Raw genomic sequence first — 11,231 nt, 5'->3', positions numbered from 1 at the left:
AACACAATTTCCCAACTCATATGGAAACGGGGTTTGTAAGTATGTGGTGATGTTTATAAGGCATTTGCGTTCGCTAGAACAATCAAACAGCCACCTTTTCTTAGGCCAGATAAAAGCCAAAAGACGACATAAAAACATGACGTTAACACAAAACAACTTTAATACTCCATTTTGATGACGTCACCCGCCATGTTTATTAACACTAGTGACTATCAGGGCAGGTAATGACAGAACTAACACCACGCTGGCTATCAACTATGTAGCCGAGGCCATATTTGAATACAATATAAATAATAAGACTGGGAAAGTTTGCTTCATTTTTAAAAGCATAAAGCTCAAATCCAGCTGTATCCGAAGTGTCCGTGGCTAGCTTGTTAGCCGCGGAGCTAAAAGTTTTGTTTACAATGCGTCACGTGCTGTGTCATCGCCCTTCACCGACTCCGCCGAAGCATAGTGTCGTCTAGTACGTCGACAAAGACACTAATGAGTGTTCCCCACCTACCTGGGCGTTGTGGAGCCATTCCGACACCTTCTTTACCTGCACTTTCCTCGCCAGCACACATTCCAAAAGAGCCGCCATTCTTAGCCAGGCGGAGGGGGGTGGCGGGGGCAAGGAGTACGCATGCGCAGGTTGTCACCCCGGGCGAAGGAGGTGCGGTCAACGAGTACGCATGCGCAAATTGAGAGCGGTGACGTATCCATCCACGTTGACGCGTGGATTCGTGTAAAAGAAATCAATATAAAGCTTTGTCAGATTTCTACAAGATATGGGTTTTGGGAATAAAATTTAGCCTAGGAAGGTACATATATATGTATATATATATATATATATATATATATATATATATATATATATATATATATATATATATATATATATATATATGTACCATAGTGACAACACCGTGTTACACCTGTCATAGTGACAACACCGTGTTACACCTGTCATAGTGACAACACTGTTACACCTGTCATAGTGACAACACTGTGTCACACCTGTCATAGTGACAACACTGTGTTACACCTGTCATAGTGACAACACCGTGTTACACCTGTCATAGTGACAACACTGTGTTACACCTGTCATAGTGACAACACTGTGTTACACCTGTCATAGTGACAACACCGTGTTACACCTGTCATAGTGACAACACCGTGTTACACCTGTCATAGTGACAACACTGTGTTACACCTGTCATAGTGACAACACTGTGTTACACCTGTCATAGTGACAACACTGTGTTACACCTGTCATAGTGACAACACTGTGTTACACCTGTCATAGTGACAACACCGTGTTACACCTGTCATAGTGACAACACTGTGTTACACCTGTCATAGTGACAACACCGTGTTACACCTGTCATAGTGACAACACTGTGTTACACCTGTCATAGTGACAACACCGTGTTACACCTGTCATAGTGACAACACTGTGTTACACCTGTCATAGTGACAACACCGTGTTACACCTGTCATAGTGACAACACCGTGTTACACCTGTCATAGTGACAACACCGTGTTACACCTGTCATAGTGACAACACTGTGTCACACCTGTCATAGTGACAACACTGTGTTACACCTGTCATAGTGACAACACTGTGTCACACCTGTCATAGTGACAACACTGTGTCACACCTGTCATAGTGACAACACTGTGTCACACCTGTCATAGTGACAACACAATATTACACCTGTCATAGTGACAACACTGTGTTACACCTGTCATAGTGACAACACCGTGTTACACCTGTCATAGTGACAACACTGTGTTACACCTGTCATAGTGACAACACCGTGTTACACCTGTCATAGTGACAACACTGTGTTACACCTGTCATAGTGACAACACCGTGTTACACCTGTCATAGTGACAACACCGTGTTACACCTGTCATAGTGACAACACTGTGTCACACCTGTCATAGTGACAACACTGTGTTACACCTGTCATAGTGACAACACTGTGTCACACCTGTCATAGTGACAACACTGTGTCACACCTGTCATAGTGACAACACTGTGTCACACCTGTCATAGTGACAACACTGTGTCACACCTGTCATAGTGACAACACCGTGTTACACCTGTCATAGTGACAACACCGTGTTACACCTGTCATAGTGACAACACCGTGTTACACCTGTCATAGTGACAACACCGTGTTACACCTGTCATAGTGACAACACCGTGTTACACCTGTCATAGTGACAACACCGTGTTACACCTGTCATAGTGACAACACCGTGTTACACCTGTCATAGTGACAACACCGTGTTACACCTGTCATAGTGACAACACCGTGTCACACCTGTCATAGTGACAACACTGTGTTACACCTGTCATAGTGACAACACTGTGTTACACCTGTCATAGTGACAACACTGTGTTACACCTGTCATAGTGACAACACTGTGTTACACCTGTCATAGTGACAACACCGTGTTACACCTGTCATAGTGACAACACTGTGTTACACCTGTCATAGTGACAACACCGTGTTACACCTGTCATAGTGACAACACTGTGTTACACCTGTCATAGTGACAACACCGTGTTACACCTGTCATAGTGACAACACTGTGTTACACCTGTCATAGTGACAACACCGTGTTACACCTGTCATAGTGACAACACCGTGTTACACCTGTCATAGTGACAACACCGTGTTACACCTGTCATAGTGACAACACTGTGTCACACCTGTCATAGTGACAACACTGTGTTACACCTGTCATAGTGACAACACTGTGTCACACCTGTCATAGTGACAACACTGTGTCACACCTGTCATAGTGACAACACTGTGTCACACCTGTCATAGTGACAACACAATATTACACCTGTCATAGTGACAACACTGTGTTACACCTGTCATAGTGACAACACCGTGTTACACCTGTCATAGTGACAACACTGTGTTACACCTGTCATAGTGACAACACCGTGTTACACCTGTCATAGTGACAACACTGTGTTACACCTGTCATAGTGACAACACCGTGTTACACCTGTCATAGTGACAACACCGTGTTACACCTGTCATAGTGACAACACTGTGTCACACCTGTCATAGTGACAACACTGTGTTACACCTGTCATAGTGACAACACTGTGTCACACCTGTCATAGTGACAACACTGTGTCACACCTGTCATAGTGACAACACTGTGTCACACCTGTCATAGTGACAACACAATATTACACCTGTCATAGTGACAACACTGTGTTACACCTGTCATAGTGACAACACTGTGTTACACCTGTCATAGTGACAACACCGTGTTACACCTGTCATAGTGACAACACTGTGTTACACCTGTCATACTGACAACACCGTGTTACACCTGTCATAGTGACAACACAATATTACACCTGTCATAGTGACAACACCGTGTCACACCTGTCATAGTGACAACACCGTGTTACACCTGTCATGGTGACAACACTGTGTCACACCTGTCATAGTGACAACACCGTGTTACACCTGTCATAGTGACAACACTGTGTTACACCTGTTATAGTGACAACACCGTGTTACACCTGTCATAGTGACAACACTGTGTTACACCTGTTATAGTGACAACACCGTGTTACACCTGTCATAGTGACAACACTGTGTTACACCTGTCATAGTGACAACACTGTGTTACACCTGTCATAGTGACAACACTGTGTTACACCTGTCATAGTGACAACACTGTGTTACACCTGTCATAGTGACAACACTGTGTTACACCTGTCATAGTGACAACACTGTGTTACACCTGTCATAGTGACAACACCGTGTTACACCTGTCATAGTGACAACACCGTGTTACACCTGTCATAGTGACAACACTGTGTTACACCTGTCATAGTGACAACACCGTGTCACACCTGTCATAGTGACAACACTATGTTACACCTGTCATAGTGACAACACTGTGTTACACCTGTCATAGTGACAACACTGTGTTACACCTGTCATAGTGACAACACCGTGTTACACCTGTCATAGTGACAACACCGTGTTACACCTGTCATAGTGACAACACTGTGTTACACCTGTTATAGTGACAACACCGTGTTACACCTGTCATAGTGACAACACCGTGTTACACCTGTCATAGTGACAACACCTAGTGACAACACTGTGTTACACCTGTCATAATGACAACACTGTATTACACCTGTTATAGTGACAACACCGTGTTACACCTGTCATAGTGACAACACCGTGTTACACCGGTCATAGTGACAACACCGTGTTACACCTGTCATAGTGACAACACTGTGTTACACCTGTCATAGTGACAACACTGTGTTACACCTGTCATAGTGACAACACTGTGTTACACCTGTCATAGTGACAACACTGTGTTACACCTGTCATAGTGACAACACTGTGTTACACCTGTCATAGTGACAACACTGTGTTACACCTGTCATAGTGACAACACTGTGTTACACCTGTCATAGTGACAACACCGTGTTACACCTGTCATAGTGACAACACCGTGTTACACCTGTCATAGTGACAACACTGTGTTACACCTGTCATAGTGACAACACCGTATTACACCTGTCATAGTGACAACACCGTGTCACACCTGTCATAGTGACAACACTGTGTTACACCTGTCATAGTGACAACACTGTGTTACACCTGTCATAGTGACAACACTGTGTTACACCTGTCATAGTGACAACACTGTGTTACACCTGTCATAGTGACAACACTGTGTTACACCTGTCATAGTGACAACACCGTGTTACACCTGTCATAGTGACAACACTGTGTTACACCTGTCATAGTGACAACACCGTGTTACACCTGTCATAGTGACAACACTGTGTTACACCTGTTATAGTGACAACACCGTGTTACACCTGTCATAGTGACAACACCGTGTTACACCTGTCATAGTGACAACACCGTGTTACACCTGTCATAGTGACAACACCGTGTTACACCTGTCATAGTGACAACACTGTGTTACACCTGTCATAGTGACAACACCGTATTACACCTGTCATAGTGACAACACCGTGTCACACCTGTCATAGTGACAACACTGTGTTACACCTGTCATAGTGACAACACCGTGTTACACCTGTCATAGTGACAACACTGTGTTACACCTGTTATAGTGACAACACCGTGTTACACCTGTCATAGTGACAACACCGTGTTACACCTGTCATAGTGACAACACCGTGTTACACCTGTCATAGTGACAACACTGTGTTACACCTGTCATAGTGACAACACTGTGTTACACCTGTCATAGTGACAACACCATGTTACACCTGTCATAGTGACAACACTGTGTTACACCTGTCATAGTGACAACACCGTGTCACACCTGTCATAGTGACAACACTGTGTCACACCTGTCATGGTGACAACTGTTATGTTTGTTATTTTGTACATACATGTGATTATTTAATATTGTTAATGTTAGCAGTATTATCGCTAATATTGATAATAATACGTGTAATTTATTTATATTATACGAGCTAAAGTACCTGCAACATGAAGTTAAAGTAGCAATGATTGTCACACACACACATTAGGTGTGGTGAAATATGTCCTCTTCATTTGACCCATCCCCTTGTTCACCCCCTGGGAGGTGAGGGGAGCAGTGAGCAGCAGCGGCCGGGAATAATTTTTGGTGATTTAACCCCCAATTCCAACCCTTGATGCGGAGTGTGAAATAGGGAAGAATGCTGGTATGAGCTTTTAAACATAAGCCGTTAACTGCTGCCAATCAAACGGTGAATAAGATACTCTATGTCAGGCTTTCCTCTGACAGTTTGTCTCTGTTTTAGTTGTTTCCTCTGCATTTGTCTGTTTCCTCTGTTTAGTATCTCCTTTCTTTAGTTCCTGTCTAGTGGTCTTATTTTGTCAGCTTCCTGTCTTGTTCCCTGAGTGCTTAGTTCCTCCTCGGCTGCGGCTGATCGGCACCTGGCCACACCTGTTGCCAATCAGCCTGCTCCTTTTTGATCCCTGCTTTGTCTTGTGTCAGTGGCTGGATCATTGTAGTGTCGTGTCAATGTCATTTTCTACTTGTCATTCCTACTGGTCGTGTGATTGGAGCGTAGCGGTAAGCTATATTTGGTAGATGTTTTGTAGCTTACTGTTTTTTGTTCCCTGCTTCTGATTTGTTTGTTCATAGCCCTTAGTTTGTTATATCCGCCCATGTGCGTGATTTTTGTTTGTTCTAGTTGTAGTATTTTAAATTAAACTATGTTTTCCTGCAAAATGCCTCCCTCCTTTTCTGCATCTTGGGATTCGTCACCAAATAACCCTGACACTCCATAGCAGGGGTGCCCATTACGTCGATGGCGAGCTACCAGTCGACCGCGGGGGGTGTGTCAGTCAATCTCGAGCCAGGCTTTTTAAAAAAATAGACCTAAAAATGAGTGATCATCAATCTTCACCAAGACGTCACTTAAATGACATTCACGGTACCGGAGGGTCTTGTGAGATGACGCTGGCTGCTGCAAGATCATTATTATGAAAATATGACCGAGAGGAAGGCGAGAAACACTTTTTATTTCAACAGACTCTCGCGCCGTACCTTCCGTCAAAACTCTAAAGGCCGACTGCACATTTCCTATCTTCACAATAAAAGCCCTGCTTCATGCTGCCTGCGCTAACTAAATACAGAGTCTGGGAAAACTGGCGTGCACAAGTGATGTGCACGCCAGCTTTCTGAGGGATCGCTTGTGCACGCCAGTTTTCCGAGACTCTGTATTTAGTTAGCGCAGGCAGCATGAAGCAGGGCTTTTATTGTGAAGATAGGAAATGTGCAGTCGGCCTTTAGAGTTTTGACGGAAGGGACGGCGCGAAAGTCTGTTGAAATAAAAAGTGTTTCTCACCTTCCTCTCTGTCATTTTTCCATAATAATGAACTGGCAGCAGCCAGCGTCATCTCACAAGACTCTCGGGTGCCGTGAATGTCAATCAAGCAAGCTACGGAATTTGCCGCCAATGTTTTTCTTGTAAAGTGTATGGAAGCTGGATGAATTAGATGCCAAAAACCAACCACTTTCATGTGGTATTGTACAGAAAGGACAACTTTTTTTCTCCTCCATTTGAAAATGTGGGCGTTATCATCATTACTGTCTGATTCCAATCAATGCAAGTCATCAGAATCAGGTAATACACCAACTTATATTCTTGTCTTTGTGAAAGAAAGACATCTATATGTGTTACACATGCTTGTATTATCATTAAACACATTTAACTTGTTTACAAAAATGTCTCTTTCATAAATAAATAAATATAAATGATATATATAAATGAGGTGGATCCCCTCGAGTTGGTCAATTGAAAAGTAGCTCGCCTGCAGAAAAAGTGTGGGCACCCCTGCTCTATAGGGTTCATATGTTTATAAATCTGACTGTGATGAAGTCAGTGCCTCACCAGCCATGAACCTCACTGCACGTCACTGATACACACATATATATGCATATATACTTTCATATACATATGCATATATACTGTATGTATAAATATATATATATATATATATATATACATATGTACATTATATATCCGTTGATTTTTGATTTGTTTTATGCCCTTTTTGTCAAGGAAAAGTTTGTTTTTCATATGACAAACACACAAAATATGCTTTATTTCCCCCCCCCAAAAAATAGTTAAAGTGGATTATTTGATGTGAAGTATTTGGAGCCTTGCCTATGTCAATAATTCATAACAACATGGATTTTGATTCATTATTATTTTTTGAGCATTGACAGTTCCAAAGAAAAAAAACAACCTGCATGGCAGCTTTTTAGGGACCGAATGACCGTATTGAATTTCTAGCCTTTTATTCTTTCTTTATTATTACTGTAATTAAAGTCAAAATTGCAACTTTTTCCGGTTACATTTATCCTTTATTACACTTTTATTCATTTATTATTATTTTTTTTTAAGTAGTATTTTTACAATGTGTCGCGGGTCGTTAAAAATTTAGCTGCTTGCCACAAATGGACCCCAGGCTGCACTTTGGAAAAAATCATGCTGTTTCTGAGGTAAAATATCAAAGTGATTTTTGTTGAAATAATAAAAAATACTTCAAGATGGTAATTTGAGATATATGCCATAAAGAAATTAAATATTCATGAAGGTCATTTCTTTGATGCATTTATATAAGACATGATTTAAAAAAAAGGACAATATCACATGTGTCTGTTTGCATGCCGAATGAGTATTTTATTTATAACCAGTTTATAAAAATAAAATACAAAATAATTTCAAAACTGAAGCAAAAAACGACAAAAGAAAAGAAACACTGTACAAAGCATTGATATGATACAGATGATATCAACCACATAAATAACTGCAATTATATACAATCAATGCAAAAAAAAAAAAAAAGAAAACTAAAAAAACTCTCACTTGTTACATTCTTTCTGGTTCTGGATCAAAACACAAATAATCTCAATTACAAAAAAAAAAAAAAAAGATGAAATAAATAGCAGTTTAAATCTAATACAAAACATCTCACCGTCATTTAAATATGTCAAGTATTAACAGAAAAAAAAACAAAACAACCTCTTCGCTTTAACACGCCAAGCGTACCCGTGCGATCCTTTCAAAATAAAAGAGCTGCGACGACTTTGTGACAAATAAAAGGCGATAAGGCTACGGCTATACACGCCACTTGCGTACAACGATGACTAAAAACATGATTATCTTTTTTGAAAAACCTGATTTTTTTTTTTTATGCTCCCTTACTGGGTTTTTGTGGAGTATTTTTTTACATGGAGAGGAGCCAGATGAGGTGGTTCGGGCATCTGGTCAGGATGCCACCCGAACACCTCCCGAGGTGTTTAGGGCACGTCCAGCCGGTAGGAGGCCACGGGGAAGACCCAGGACACTTTGGGAAGACTATGTCTCCCGGCTGGCCTGGGAACGCCTCGGGATCCCCCGGGAAGAGCTAGACCAAGTGGTTAGGTAGAGGGAAGTCTGGGCTTCCCTGCTTAGGCTGCTGCCCCCGCGACCCGACCTCGGATAAGCGTAAGAAGATGGATGGATGGAGGGTTGAGGAGTAAGTTGAAAGAATGGAGGAAGTGAGGAAAAGTGCAGCAGCAGCATGTTTGACACAAGGAACACAAGTCTGATTCCATCCATGGGTCGTCCTTGGTGAGGAGGCGTTAAGGCGGCCCAGGACTGACTGACTGAGCCAACACCTCCAGAGTCGGTTCTGGGAGACCAGCAAGAAGGACTACAGCAGCAAGTCGCACGTCTAAAAGCAAGATTTCTACGCCAAGCATGTCTTGGATCAGGCCTGGGCAAATTATTTTGACTCAGGGGGGCCTTGTTTGGAGAAAAACTTTGCCTGGGGGCCGGTATATCTATTTGTAGGAAGACTAATACAGAACCTCACAATAATGTCTGATTGAATGCTAAAACTTTATGACGAACCGCTTTAAAAAACGTAATGGAATTTTTACATTTTTCTACGAAGGATAAAACACTGAATATTGAGAAAATATGAATGTCACACCCCTTTACAGCCACACATTTTACAATCAAGTGAAACACAACAAAAATGCAACAAACAGTAAAATATGAACACGAAGGGTACAAAATAAACCCACTTGTAACCTGATATATCTCATATTTGCTGAATTCCCCCCAGGGGGCAATAAACTACTTTTTATTCTATTCCATACATCACTCAGCTTTAGAACTTTGTTGTGAAAATCTCCTTCCACGTCTGTGGAAACGCTTCCCGCCCACACTGCTTGGTGCCTCGTCTGAGCTGCTGTGACGTAGATGACCATAGTAACTAATTAGATGACCATAGTAAGTAATTAGATGACCATAGTAAGTAATTAGATGACCATAGTAACTAATTAGATGATCATAGTAACTAATTAGATGACCATAGTAACTAATTAGATGACCATAGTAAGTAATTAGATGACCATAGTAACTAATTAGATGATCATAGTAACTAATTAGATGACCATAGTAACTAATTAGATGACCATAGTAACTAATTAGATGACCATAGTAACTAATTAGATGACCATAGTAACTAATTAGATGACCATAGTAACTAATTAGATGACCATAGCAACTAATTAGATGACCATAGCAACTAATTAGATGACCATAGTAACTAATTAGATGACCATAGTAACTAATTAGATGACCATAGTAACTAATTAGATGACCATAGTAACTCATTAGATGATCATAGTAACTAATTAGATGACCATAGTAACTAATTAGATGACCATAGTGACTAATTAGATGACCATAGTAACTAATTAGAGGACCATAATAACTCATTAGATGATCATAGTAACTAATTAGATGACCATAGTAACTAATTAGATGACCATAGCAACTAATTAGATGACCATAGTAACTAATTAGATGACCATAGTAACTAATTAGATGACCATAGTAACTAATTAGATGACCATAGTAACTCATTAGATGATCATAGTAACTAATTAGATGACCATAGTAACTAATTAGATGACCATAGTGACTAATTAGATGACCATAGTAACTAATTAGAGGACCATAATAACTGATTAGATGACCATAGTAACTAATTAGATGACCATAGCAACTAATTAAACAACCATAGTGACTAATTAGATGATCATAGTAACTTTTTAGATGACCATAGTAACTAATTAGATGACCATAATAACTAATTAGATGACTATAGTAACTAATTAGAGGACCATAGTAACTAATTAGATGACCATAATAACTAATTAGATGACTATAGTAACTAATTAGAGGACCATAATAACTAATTAGATGACCATAGTAACTAATTAGATGATCATAGTAACTAATTAGATGACCATAGTAACTAATTAGATGACCATAGTAACTAATTAGATGATCATAGTAACTAATTAGATGACCATAGTAACTAAATAGATGACCATGGTAACTAATTAGATGACCATAGTAACTAATTAGATGATCATAGTAACTAATTAGATGACCATAGTAACTAATTAGATGATCATAGTAACTAATTAGATGACCATAGTAACTAATTAGATGACCATAGTAACTAATTAGATGACCATAGTAACTAATCAGATGATCATAGTAACTAATTAGATGATCATAGTAACTAATCAGATGATCATAGTAACTAATTAGATGATCATAGTAACTAATTAGATGACCATAGTAACTAATTAGATGACCATAGTAACTAATTAGATGACCATAGTAACTAATCAGATGA

At 40.3% G+C, this 11,231-nt stretch overlaps 1 protein-coding gene across 1 annotated transcript in view; it reads right to left on the bottom strand.

The window, feature by feature from the left end:
* Window positions 1-659, bottom strand: part of cdan1 (codanin 1) — a 49,070-nt gene extending 48,411 nt beyond the window's left edge. The window contains exon 1 of the mRNA XM_061896273.1: window positions 503-659. Within this exon, the coding sequence (XP_061752257.1) occupies window positions 503-580 (78 nt within the window). The 5' untranslated portion in view covers window positions 581-659. The remainder of the gene's footprint in view (window positions 1-502) is intronic.
* Window positions 660-11,231: the final 10,572 nt, after the last annotated feature.

The sequence above is a fragment of the Nerophis ophidion genome, linkage group LG03, assembly GCF_033978795.1.
Source record: "Nerophis ophidion isolate RoL-2023_Sa linkage group LG03, RoL_Noph_v1.0, whole genome shotgun sequence".
Lineage (NCBI taxonomy): Eukaryota > Metazoa > Chordata > Actinopteri > Syngnathiformes > Syngnathidae > Nerophis > Nerophis ophidion.
Note: the sequence above shows the minus strand (reverse complement) of the source record. Positions and strands in the feature narration are given on the sequence as shown.